The sequence below is a fragment of the Carlito syrichta genome, unplaced genomic scaffold (assembly GCF_000164805.1).
Source record: "Carlito syrichta isolate Samal-C Ts95f unplaced genomic scaffold, Tarsius_syrichta-2.0.1 Scaffold288451, whole genome shotgun sequence".
Taxonomy (NCBI): domain Eukaryota; kingdom Metazoa; phylum Chordata; class Mammalia; order Primates; family Tarsiidae; genus Carlito; species Carlito syrichta.
The window spans coordinates 303,523-316,870 of NW_007232547.1; the positions used below are offsets into that span (position 1 = coordinate 303,523).

General features: G+C 39.0%; 1 protein-coding gene across 2 annotated transcripts in view; it reads left to right on the forward strand.

Moving 5' to 3' along the window:
• ACSL5 (acyl-CoA synthetase long chain family member 5) overlaps nucleotides 1-10,449 on the forward strand; it is a 45,350-nt gene extending 34,901 nt beyond the window's left edge. For both annotated transcript variants that reach the window (XM_021710328.1, XM_021710329.1), the window contains exons 13-21: nucleotides 753-887; nucleotides 1,423-1,518; nucleotides 5,052-5,124; nucleotides 5,404-5,492; nucleotides 6,332-6,448; nucleotides 8,448-8,591; nucleotides 9,192-9,293; nucleotides 9,792-9,863; nucleotides 10,235-10,449. In XM_021710328.1, coding sequence (XP_021566003.1) covers nucleotides 753-887; nucleotides 1,423-1,518; nucleotides 5,052-5,124; nucleotides 5,404-5,492; nucleotides 6,332-6,448; nucleotides 8,448-8,591; nucleotides 9,192-9,293; nucleotides 9,792-9,863; nucleotides 10,235-10,375 — 969 coding nt within the window. In that variant the 3' untranslated portion in view covers nucleotides 10,376-10,449. The remainder of the gene's footprint in view (nucleotides 1-752; nucleotides 888-1,422; nucleotides 1,519-5,051; nucleotides 5,125-5,403; nucleotides 5,493-6,331; nucleotides 6,449-8,447; nucleotides 8,592-9,191; nucleotides 9,294-9,791; nucleotides 9,864-10,234) is intronic.
• Nucleotides 10,450-13,348: the final 2,899 nt, after the last annotated feature.

Sequence of the window (13,348 nt, forward strand, 5' to 3'; positions counted from 1 at the left end):
TCTAAGGAAGGAAATTCTGTTGGGTTTTGTATGGTGTCGCTAAAGGCACTTTATTTATAGAGAAGTGCTTCAAATCTTAGCCAATAAGATACATGAAAAATCTTATTGTAGTTTTGTTTCTTTTAGTAACACCTAACATCTTTCTATTGCTTACTGACGTGTATTTCTTCCATGGATTACTCTATTTCTTCCTCATAGAAAAACTTGCAAAGGACGATTTTGCTAAGAGTGTTCCATATATTAATAAAAGTTGAATATCCCTTATTTTAAGTTAAATTTAAATTCTTCAGGTTTAATGACATTAGCGTCATAGAGAAAGAGGAAAGGAGAGGTGTTAGTTATTTTAAAAAATCAGATTCCTGGGTTCTTATTTGACCTACTAAATCAAAAGCTCTAGAGGTGGTGCCCACTGAGCTGTGTGTGTGTTTTTTCAATTTAGTACCCCCATGTGACTTTGTAGGTAGAATTTCTTGACCACCTTTTGAGGACATGCTTAGCTCTGTTGTCAAAGTTGTTTGCCAAGGACCAGAAATTGGGGGCATGGGCAAGAGGGAGTCTGGAGCTCAGTATGTATGTATTAAGTTTACTTCTGAGTGTAGCCATAATTCTCTGAGTTCATCATTAGTCAGTGTTTCAGTTTATGAGTGTGGGATGCTTTCTTATGGAGTTAGAACACACCATCACTTGCTCACTTATGACCTTGGCAAATATTTCCAATAAGTTTTCAACTAAGAACCACTATCACCCTGTAGGTACAAAATGAAGCCAAGACACCCTTGAAGAAGTTCTTGTTGAACTTGGCTGTTTCCAGTAAATATAAGGAAGTGCAGAGGGGTATCATCAGGCGTGACAGTTTCTGGGACAAACTCATCTTTGCAAAGATCCAGGTAGGTTGGGTGGGAGCTGGACTGTGCAAGACAAATATCCGGGCTGTGGGCTGCCCATTGACTCAGCATACTTTGTTTTTCCTCTGATGGTTGAATATTGCTTTAACTAGAGATCCTTTCAGACTTTGTGTGTACTCACCTTTTGAGATTCCTCTTGTATACCTTTGCCATGAAAAGCAGACAACATATTTTATTTAGGTTCTAGCACTCTCTCTCATTTCCTTAGATGGTCTGTTGAGATTATAAGTAATTTGAGAGGCCCAAGAATACAAATTACCAGAGGAACTTAAAAGAAAATAGTGCTTCTTGTCCTAGCTATGGATGATGATGACAATATGACAATAATAGCTAACATTTAAAGTGTTACTCTACAATGACAGGCTCTATTTTCAGTGCTTTGTAAATTAACATGAGAATTAATGTAAGTATAATTCTCACAACAACACTAGATAGGTTGCGTACTATTCCCATTTTACAGTGGAGGAAATTAAAGCCAAGAATAGGTTTCAGCAAGTCTTTTGTTTCAACTGAACAGGCCAGCCTGGGTGGGAAGGTTCGCTTCATGGTCACTGGAGCTGCTCCCATTTCCACTCCAGTCTTGACGTTCCTCCGAGCAGCAATGGGATGTCAGGTAAGCCAAAAACCTTCTTTGAAGACAGCTTATTTTACTTTTGCACAAATAAAGTTCATGGTGTAAATAAAAATAAAAACATAAGTAAAAAGTACCAAAGAAAAAGTTCACCTCTATAGTAACAAAGAGAAAATCACATCTACGTAGAGATATTTACATATATGAAATCAGTGTTACAAAGCACTGTTTGTTGTTTTTAGAGTTTGAGTCTCACTCTGTTACCCAGGCTGGAGTGCAGTGGCATGCTCACCACCACCACAGCCTCGGCCTGCTGGGTTGAGGCAATCCTCCAGCCTCAGCCTTCCAAGTAGCTGGAATTATAGGCATGCACCACCATGCCTGGCTAATTTTCTATTTATTGTACAGACGAGGTCTCGTCAAGTTGCCCAGGCTTGTCTTATACTCCTGGGCTCAGGCAATCCTCTTGCCTCAGCCTCCCAAAGTGCTGACATTATAGGCTTAAGCCACTGCACTTGGCCTATAAAATACTGTTAAACAATGCTTCATCAACATTACTCCTTGTCAAATAAAGGTCTGCATTATTTTTATTATTTTCACCATAGTTTACTGAATGCATTTAACCTTTGAACAATACATGGGTTGGGGTGTCTACCCTCCCATACAGTTGAAAATTTGCGTATAACTTTTAACTCCCCATAAACTTAACTAATAGTCTACTATTGACTAGAAGCCTTACCAATAATATAAACATTTTATTAATGCATATTTTATATATGTATTATATGCTATATTATTACATAAAGGTAGAAAAAATAAAATGTTTTAAGAAAATAATAATAGAAAATATATTTACTATTCTTATTGGTGTTAATAAGAGAAACTGATTTACTATACAAGGAAGACCCAAAAAACTCCAGAATTATCTTTTGGAGGGTGAGCCCCTTGTAGTACAGGCTTCCTCCACTAGGTGTTCTAGGACCCCATGGGTATCACTGTACCAGCTAGCATTGTCGTGAGTGGCTGTGTTCGGCTCTAGTGAATTTTTTGTTTGTTTGAGATTCAATGCATTTGCCTGTTTCATGATGAGTGATTTACCCAAGCAACCTGCCCACACCGTGCTGAGTGTTCAGCCGTTTTTGACCAAAAACAGTATGATGCCCATGTCCCACTCTCCTTATTCACCAACTTTTTTTTTTTGTTTCCCTGGATGAAAAAAGTCCTTAAAGGGAAATGTTTTGTCAATGTGGAAGAGGTGAAACAATAAATGGAAAGAGCACTAAAAGGCATCAAAATTGAGTTCAAAAACTGTTTTGAGCAGTGGGAAAAACATCTTGATAGGTGTATTGCATCAGATGGAGAGTACTTTGAAGGTGACTGAAGCTTAAACGTAAAAATAAATGTATACTTTTTAATAAATAAATTCTGGGGGGGTTGGGGGTTCTCCTTCATAAGTGGAAGTGGATCATCATGAAGATCTTTATCCTCATTATCTTCACATTGAGTAGGCTGAGGAGGAAGAGGATAAGGAGAAGTTGGTTTTGTTGTCTCAGAAGTTGCAGAGGTGAAAGAAAATCTGCAAACAAGTAGACTCCACAATTCAAACCTGTGTTGTTCAGGGTCAGTTGTACCCAAATAAGTCTTCTATTAATGGATACTTGAATCGCTTAGTATTTTTTCATTATTATAATCAATCATTAGCCTAGGATAAATCCATGCAAGAAAGGACTATTGGGTCAATGTACACACACACACACACACACACACACACACACACACACACACACACTGTTAATGTATATTATCAAACTTTCCTCCAATAAGAGTTTGTCTTTTATACATTCTTACAAATGCATACAGCCTTATTTGCCCACATTCCTGTCAGTGACAGGCTTAATCAGTCATTCAAATCTTAGCCAATCAGATACATTAAAAATCTTATTGCAGTTTTGTTTCTTTACTAACACCAAACATCTTTCTATTGCTTACTGATGTGTATTTCTTCCGTGAATTACTCTATTCCTTCCTTATAGAAAAACGTGCAAAGAATAATTTTAAGAGTTTTTCATATGTTAATACAGGTTGAATAACCCTTATTCAAATGCTTGAGACTAGAAGTGTTTTGAATTTTAGACGTTTTGGGATTTGGGGAGTATTTACATGATACCGGTTGAACATCCCAAATCCAAAAAGCTGAAATCTGAAATGCCTTAATGAACATTTCCTTTGAACATCATTCTGTCACTCAAAAATGTTCAAATTTTGGGGCATTTCAAATTTAAGATATTCAACCTATAAGATTAAATTTTGTCATGTTAGAAATATTTTTCTTGGTCTCACCTTTTTGCCTTGTATATTGCTATATAAAAGCTTCCAATGTTTTTGTAGTCAAACTAATTAATCTTTTCTATTTGTGGGTTCTGAATTGCTTAGACAGGGCTTCCTAATCACCAATATTTCATAAGACTATTTTACCCATATTTTCTGGTAATCTTATCATTTTACATTTTTCTATTCAAGTATCAGCTACAGGAATTTGTTCAAGAAATTTGTCATGGATTTTGTCTCATCCTACCTACCCCCCCACCACCCCTCAGAGGATAACTAGTTTATCCATTCAACCAATCATGCACAGCAGGAACAAAACAGGCAAAGACTTTTCCTAACAGAGAATGTACCCTTTTTGTATAATACTACCAAAAAGATTCTGAATTGATGCCAAGGCCAGAGGTCTTCTAGTCTTTCAAATTAGCATCTTCTTGGCCATTCTTAATACTTACTTTTACCTCAGTCTCTAAGTCCAATAGATCAGAAGGTTCTTTTGCTACTCTCTCTCCTAGAAATGTCTCTTCTAAGAAGCCTTCCTATCTCTCTCTCTCTCTCTCTCGCTCTGCCAGCTCTGCCTATCACAGGCCACACCCACCACTGCAGTAGCCTGTAAACTTGTCTCCTGTTACCAGCCTCTCTCCAGTTAAGATTATCTTCCATACCAGGGGCCGGCAAATTGTAGCAAGGTTAAAATTGGCCTGAAGTCTTTTTATTTTTTTAAATTTATTAAAACACAGCCATGTCCATTCATTTCTATATGGTCTATGGCTGCTTTCATGTTACATTGGCAGAGTTAAGTTGTTGAGTCAGAAACCAGATGGTTCACAAAGCTGAAAATATTTACTATCTTGCCCTGTCCAAAAAATGTTTGCCAACCCTTGTTTTATACTATAGATGGAGCTAATTCACCTAAAAAATGCTACTCCCCTTCTTCAGTTCCTTCAATGATGTTTCATCCCCAGGTTCAAGTTCAATTACCACTGGATTGCACACCACTTAGTGAATAACCTGCATCCCCGCCCCCCCCACTTGAAATGCCTCATTTTCATATACATTTCTATACTTTGCTCTAATTCTGGTCCCTTTTGGCTTTTGAATGGCCAAAAGACGTGGCAGTAAACACTTAGCAGCTTGAGCATGAATTCTCGAACCTTTAGAGACCTTGCTTTTCTCATGTCTTCGCCACGGGGCATGGCCAGCTCGGCTTTATCTTGAATGAGTCTCAAAGCTTTTCTTTGGTTTCCCAGGTGTATGAAGCTTATGGTCAAACAGAATGCACAGCTGGCTGTACAATTACATCTCCTGGGGACTGGACAACAGGTGAGTCCTCCATCTGCTGGACAGGAGTGTGGTAGTTGGAAGAAAGGCTTTAGCTGAACTAGGCTGACAAGTTTAGATAACTTCAGTGCTCTGGACTAATACAGCAAATGCTAAAACTTAGGTTTTGGGCCTAGATCTGCCTATCTTGGCTATTCTGCATTGGTGCCAGATAATTTTTTGGTCATACTCTCTTAGAGTCAATCCATAAATATCTCAGAAAATGTGTGGAATTATCACTATTTTATGGTTTCCCCACTGATCCAGTGTGGTGTTTTCTAGGCCATGTTGGAGCCCCTCTGGCTTGCAATTATGTGAAGCTGGAAGATGTGGCTGACATGAACTACTTTTCAGCAAACAATGAAGGAGAGGTGGGTAGGTCATGCCCTGTGGTCAATCATGGTGGGGAGGTTTACGAGGGAGGACCTCCCCAAAAAACAGGAATTGTCTTTTGGAGGTCAAGCCCTTCATAGTACACCTGGAATTTCTTCCTCTGGATCAAACAGTCAACCAAAGTTTTTACCTAAATTTTGAGAAGGTTGCATCACAATTTGTAGAAGAAACATCCCCAGTAGTGGCAAACAGGTGGCTGGTTCTTCCACCATGACAATGCACCTGCCCACACTGCACTGAGTGTTCAACAGTTTTTGACCAAAAATTGCATGACCCCTGTGCCCATCCTTCCTATTCACTCGATCTTGCCTGGAGTGACTTTATTTCCCTGGATGAAAAAAGTCCTCAGAAGGAAACGTTTTGCTGATGTGGAGGAGGTAAAACAAAAAATGGCAGAAACACTAAAAGGCATCAAAATCAATGAGTTCAAAAACTGTTTTGAGCAGTGGAAAAAGCATCTTGATAGGTGTACTGTATCAAACAGAGGCTACTTTGAAGGTGACTGAAGTGTAAACATGTAAGAATAAATACACAATTTTTATACTGTTTTTTGGGGGGTGTCTCCTCTCATATATCAGAAAGATCATGTAATTGTGAGCAAGCTTGGGTTTGACACCTTTGAGAGCTTTAGCAAGGGATTAAACATCTCTGAGCCTCACTTTCCTATTCTGTATAATGGAGACCAACACCTGATGCTCTTCACATTGTGGTAGAAACTATCACATGACTTAAGGTGGGAACAGGTGCTTTGTAAAGGGCTCACACTGGGAGTACTAGCCTTTCCTATTGTCAATACTTTGTACTGTCTGCTGTGCAGATCTGCATCAAAGGCACCAATGTGTTTAAAGGATACCTGAAGGACCCTGAGAAGACACAGGAAGCCCTGGACAGTGATGGCTGGCTTCACACAGGAGATATTGGCCGCTGGCTTCCAGTGGGTATTTCTTCATAACTTCTGGAAGTCTATGCCACTGCGTTGGGGAGAACAATCTGCTTATAAAGAGGGGCAGAAATGCATGCAGGTTAACCAGCTGAGGCAGCTGGAGGGGATTAGGTCTGTATCCTATCTGGCTTATATCTTTACACTACAGAGAGAAGAACATACAATTGAAAAAACCTAGGCTGAGAACTAGGAGACATATACTAGTTGCAGCTCTTCCATGGGCCAACGATGCAAAATCTTGAGAAAGTAACTTAGTGGGTGAATGGAAGCTGTCAAAGCTAGAAAGGCTTTCTTTCTTTAGGTCAGAAGCCTTTTGCTATTTATATCACAATGTTGTTGTAGAAGATACTAAGATGTATACTTGTTGAAGGATTTTCTTCTTGCCTTATTCCTTATCAAATGCAACACCACCAGCAGTAACCATTGGTATCAGCACTGTCTCTAAACTCAAACTGAAGGCGATATTCTTTAATAGGTCACATGGTCCTGGACACCAGAGTTGATGTGTCTCCCTTGCAATGGAATAGATTTGCTTTCAGACAAGGGAAAATTAAGTGACTTCCTCAAGAAAGGGGTAGGAAGGTGTAGTATTCTGTCCCTTTTTACTTATTTTACTTTTCTTGAGGCAGAAATTGTGGTTTGATAACTCCATGGGCCCACAGCTTTTGCCTTTTATGAGTTTCAAAGGGATAAATATTTTCCCAATTAATTCCTACACATATCAAAACAAGGAAGCAGGATGTCTAAATCAAATGTTTGCAGGGGCTAGTGTTTATTTCTCAGAGACCTTCACAGCCCTTTTTTGTGGAAGTCCCAGAAACTTTTTTTTAAACATAGCTTGATGATAAACAATTAGCAGTGTCTGTCATTATCATCTGTTTTCCTAAGGAGAGAGGACACTATTGCATGGCAGTGATGGAGCCTTAGTGCCTGCAAGGGATTTTTCAAAGGCTCTCCCCTCTTGAAAGATTTTTCTACTATGTGCTGGGAAGTGAGAATGCAACTAAAACTTAAAACTCCTTTCTCATTCAACCAATGTTTAAGATTTATGTGAGATTCAAGGAATATTTGACAATGAGACTCTAAGAACACTGGTCCTAATGGAGTATTTCATAGGTTTGGATTTGGTAATATCTTGCTAACTCTATTTCTGTTCAATAATAGAATTTAATAATGCTCCAGTAAGACTAGGATATAAGCAATAGATAGTACTTACACCAACATTATAGAAGTCTGCATCTTATTAATCACTTTTAGACAATGAGTATCAGGCTGAATTGATGCCTAATTTCTTGAGTCAACCGTGTTGATGGATCCAGGGTTGGTTTAGTCAGTTGCCCTACTTAGGGTATTATCACGTGGATTGTATTTGCCACTTGTCCCAATTCTACAATTCAAATCCCTAAAAACCTAAGCTCCTCAGACCAATTAGTTCAGAGAAATGAAGCTGTAAATAACCTCTGGTGGTTGCTCAGAGTCCTCCCAGTCCAGTTGCTGTCCTAACATGCTCAATGATTGACTTGGTTGATTAGCACAGTGGTGCTGTTTGAGCCTGCTCCTGGATCTAACAGGAGGGATTCATAAAAGGGAACCAAGGATAGGGAGAATTGTCTAATTCAACAGTCTTAATTATAGATAATTCCTTCTCTACTCCTGAGAGTTCTGCAAATGGAGTAATTGGAAATTAAGTTACTGGAAATTGGGAGCTGCAACATTTCTTCCTTGGATGAGGAGGCATCTATTTACACAACCCCATTGGGTCCAGGGAACTTTGAGGCTGCACATTGACTCTTCACATAGATATACCGTATAGACCCGTTCTTACTGGAAGCTGCTTCTCTCCCCTTTCCCTAAAGTCAAGGAAGAAAAATGAAAGACTACCCAAAGTCTCCGGAGAAATCAGCTTTAAAAAAGAAAGGTAACTGTGACTCTGTCACTCTCTCTATGCCTATGGCTCAAAAATACTGATGTTTTTATCTGTCTCATATAGAATGGAACTTTGAAGATCATTGACCGTAAAAAGAACATTTTCAAGCTGGCCCAAGGAGAATACATTGCTCCAGAGAAGATAGAAAATATCTACATCAGAAGTAGACCAGTGTTACAAATATTTGTACATGGGGAGAGCTTACGGGTAATATATCATTTTAACACAAGTCATTTTCAGGGACAAACCATGCTGGTTCCTATAGCTATAGGAAATTTGTATAAGTGGGTTCAGAATGAGAGGATCCTAGCTCATAAAACTAAACAAATGAAGGTAATAGCAATTAAAAAATTATTTTGAAACTATGATGGCCTTTGTGAACAAGTCAATAGGATTGTTAAAGCACCTTTACTAAAAGGTAGCTGTTTGGTTAAAAAAAGAATTCCACCTAGCAGTTAGGAACTGCAAATCTAGTGGGAGTTTCTCTGGCACAACAAACTGTTTTATATACACTGTGATTAAACTTAGCTTTTTGTGGGGTAAGGGAAGAGTTGGCATGGACAGGCTGGAGATGCTTTAAGCTTAATGTTGAAGAATCATTGGATAGAACAGCTTTGCAATGAGAGGATGAGCGGAAAGATGAGACTAGAGATTCAAGAGGGTTTGAGATACCTGGTGGAAAAGAGTAGGACACTAGTACTGGGTTTGAGGTTTTGAAGAAGTAACTATCACAATGATATGATTTTGCTTTCTTTATCTCCTGGGGACATCCCTTCTGCCCTTGCTCCTTTCATTTCCTTTTTGTAGTCATCCTTAGTAGGAGTGGTGGTTCCTGACCCAGATGCGCTTCCCGCGTTTACAACCAAGCTTGGGGTTAAGGGCTCCCTTGAAGAATTGTGCCAAAATCAAGTAAGTCTCACTTAGGAAAGTTTTATGCATATCTGTGGGCTCATCATGGGAGAAAGGGGGCCCTGCCAGCTGGATACCCATGAGTTCCCACAGCCTCCTCTCTGGAGGAACAGACTCTTCTGCAACTGTGGAAAAGTAGCTGTACCCCAAACAGACCAAATAGTTTTATGAGAGTGGGAGATAAGATGGAGAGTTCAGAAAACAAAACTCTTTATTCAACGTAAAGTAATATGTTCATTGTAAGAGAAAAAACTAGAAAATAAGAGTAAAAATGTCATGCAGAAAAAAAAAAACTCTGTTAACATTTAGATTTTCCTTTTCTTCTCATTTTTTCTTTGATAAATATTGGGGATATAATGTATTCACATATAATTTTATATCCACTTTCTATCCTCATCAGCTTTGATAGGCATTTTGAATCAGTTCAATCTTAGTCTTTCATTTAGGTTTTTTTTTTTCCAGACAGTCATGCATTAGGCAATGCTTTGTTTTTCTTAGCTTGTAAAGGAAGCCATTTTAGAAGACTTGCAGAAAATTGGGAAAGAAGGTGGCCTTAAATCCTTTGAACAGGTATGTACTACCACTGTTTTCCTGGTCTCTCGTCATATTAGAAACTTTTATTTAAAGTGTCTATTTGTAGTGGGGTTTAAATATGTATATAGTTTCTAATGAATTGATTTTAGATTTTACAACATTAACTACAAATGGCAGTGATCTGTGGTAGTTACTTTAATAGTTTCTTTTTGTTGTTCATTATCCATTCTCCCTCTCCCTACTTATTTTTTGTCCAAATTATACGTTTGTGAGAATGGCTATGTGTTACAGTTATCTTTACTTCCTACTGCATCAACCTCACATTGTTCACAAAGCACTTAGAGGGCTTTGTAGAAAAGTCCAAATCACTATTAAGCCTGTATCTATGCATTCATCTCGTCTTTCAGGTAAAAAACATCTTTCTTCATCCAGAGCCATTTTCCATTGAAAATGGGCTTTTGACACCAACACTGAAAGCAAAGCGAGGAGAGCTTTCCAAATACTTTCGGACCCAAATTGACAACCTGTATGAGAACATCCAGGAGTAGGTTCAGGTACTTAAGACTGGAAGGGGCACTCCACACTGCTTGAGAGGAAATGGATTAAAAACTATTCTTGCATTCTTTTTTTTTTTGTCCTTCTTTCTATCTGTTGTTTTACCTACTCAACTAGAAAGCCATAGCTTTTGGTTTTTGTTTTAACATTGTGACTTACAGTATGTACATTTAACTCTGAAATAAATAAGTCCTGGTCCTTCCCGTCATAAATGTTGCCAATATTAAGGTTTTAGGGCCACTTTTATCAACTGGAAGCTGTGGGGGAAGGAATTGAAACTTATGCCCAAGGTCCTAGTTTGTGTTCTATGTCCCTTCCTCATGATCTCCAATCTTAATGCTGTCTTTATAAGTGACCACAAGTTCAAAGGACCCTCTGCGACACAGTCCTCATCTTATCTAGGCCTTTTAATGTTAAAACAAAAATATTTTTAGGTTCTGAAAATCTGTTAATAATTTACGTTCTCTAGCTACTCCAAAAAACCAATAAAACTTTAAATCGTTTTAACCTATCACTCATGTCAACCATATCTATCAGACAAACTTCTCCTATGTATTTCAGTTATACTGATGTTTGTGTACAGAAGGGAAAAGTTTGATCATACCAAACAATTCCTAAACTTTCTAGTTAGATATGTGACTTGGGAGTATTAAAAATTGGGTCTATTACATGTCCACAAGAAATGTTGTTCTTCAAGTGTTACCTATAATATAACTGGTGACCATATCTGTTCCCCACAGTTTTCTGCTGAACTGGAAGCTGTGGGGAAAGGAATTGAAACTTATGCCCAGTGAACTTTTCCAGTAAATAAAGCAAGCACTGAATAAAAACTCCTGCACTAGGAACAAAGGTCTAACAGGCAAACAAGATGCCCACACGACAGGCTTATCTTCTGTGAAGGAACTGACTGATTTCCCCCACCCTGAGATTACAGTTCTACTGTACCTTACCCCCAGATAACACATCACTTCTACTTGTAAATGTAATGCCTTTAAAATAAACTATTGCACATACTTACGTTGTGGTGTTTGTTGTCTCATGGACCATGATGAGAATGTCTTAAACAAGGACCCCTTAAAAATCAAGTAAACTAGTGGTTTTCAAACTTGGCTGCACACTAGAAATATCTAGAAAGTTTAAAAAGATAGGAATGGCTGGGTGCCATCCCAGGGATTCTGATTTAAATGGCTGTAATACAACCTGGGCATTGGGATTGTTAGAAGGTTCGCAGATAATTCTGTTATGTTAACCAGGTTTGATAACTACTGAAGACAAGTAAGTTGAGAGGATCAAGTCTTCTTATCCCATAGCTGTGAATAATAAAACAGATACTAGGCTGGGATTGGTGGCTCAGCCTGTAATCCCAGCACTCTGGGAGGCTGAGGCAAATGGATTGCCTTAACTTTCAGGTTCAAGACCAGCCCAGACAGCTTGGTGAGACCTCATCTCTACAATAAATAAATAATTAGCCAGGTGCAATAGCACACGCCTGTAGTTCCAGCTACTTGGAAGACTGAGGCGGAAGGATCGCCTGAGTCCAGCAGGTCAACACCGGGGAGGCTGTGAGTGTGCCACTGCCCTCCAGCCTGGGTGACAGAGTGAGACTCCATCTAAAACAAACAAACAAACAAACAAACAAACAAACAAAAAAGATACTAGCTTAGCCAAAACTCTGAGTACAGTTCAATCTTTCTCCTTTGCCATCTTTGTTGAACTCTAAGTAATCTTGAAGAGTGTTCTTTTATGGCATCTAACTGGAGATAAAGAGAATAGTCTTAAAAGGTCTTTCTAGGCTTTCAGAAAAACAGGAAAAAAGTCTATTCTTGAGTATCTGAAACAAAAGGGAAAGCAGGAATGAATGAAGAGGTCCCTCCATGGCCTAGCGCCTGCTGTCTCTTTAACTTACTCTCCTGTTCCCTCCTTCTCACTTGTTCCAGTTCACAGACATGCCAGACACATTCTGGCTATTTTTGTTCTTGCTGACCCCTCTGCCTAAAATGCAGATCCCCTCTAAAATGATTTTTACCCACATCTGCTTCAAATGCCAACTCAAGACTGTTCTACCTTTTTTCTTCATCACATATAAACTCCAGCTGACATATACTTGTCTGTCCACCTTCCCACCCCCATTGGAATGGGACAGAATCGTGTTTTGTTCACCACTAAATCCCCAAGTGCCCTTCTCTTATTTTTTATTTATTTTTTGAATCAAGTCTCACTCTGTTGCCCAGGCTGAGTGCAGTGGCATAGTCACAATGATCATAGCTCACAGCACACCCAACCTCCTGGGTTCACTACCACACCCGGTTAATTTTTTGATTTTTTTTTTTGTAGAGATGAGGTCTTGCTACATTGCTCAAGATGATCTTGAACTCTTGGGCTCAAGCAATCCACCTGTCTCGGCCTCCCAAAGTATTGGGATTACGGCCATGAGTCACTCACCCAACCCCCTTATTCTTAATGATTATAAAACTGGCCCCAAAAGCATCACATTTCCTGCCTTGGAAAGAATCTATCAATACTGGACTAGTCCAAAGAAATGGGCTCTCTCTTTCCTTCTGTAATTCTACCCATATGTTTATTTTATTTATTTTATATTTTTATTTTTGAGTTGGAGTCTCACTCTGTCTGTCACCCAGACTGGAGTGCAGTGGCCACTCCCGGCCACCGCAGCCTCAACCTGCTGGGCTCTGGTGATCCTTCCACCTCAGCCTTCCGAGTAGCTGGAATTATAGGCACGCGCTACCATACCTGGCTAATTTTTTAATTTTATTGTAGAGATAACTAGCCAGATTTTAAGCATCCAAGCCCACCAACTTGGGATCCTACCATTCGCACGTTTCAGTTTTTGATATATTCAAGTGTACATAAGCAGTTTGATATCACTAGGTTTAAAGTCTAGAACACTGTTCATATATTGAGATTAGTATGTCATATCTTAAGACTCATGATTCAAGATGCCAATT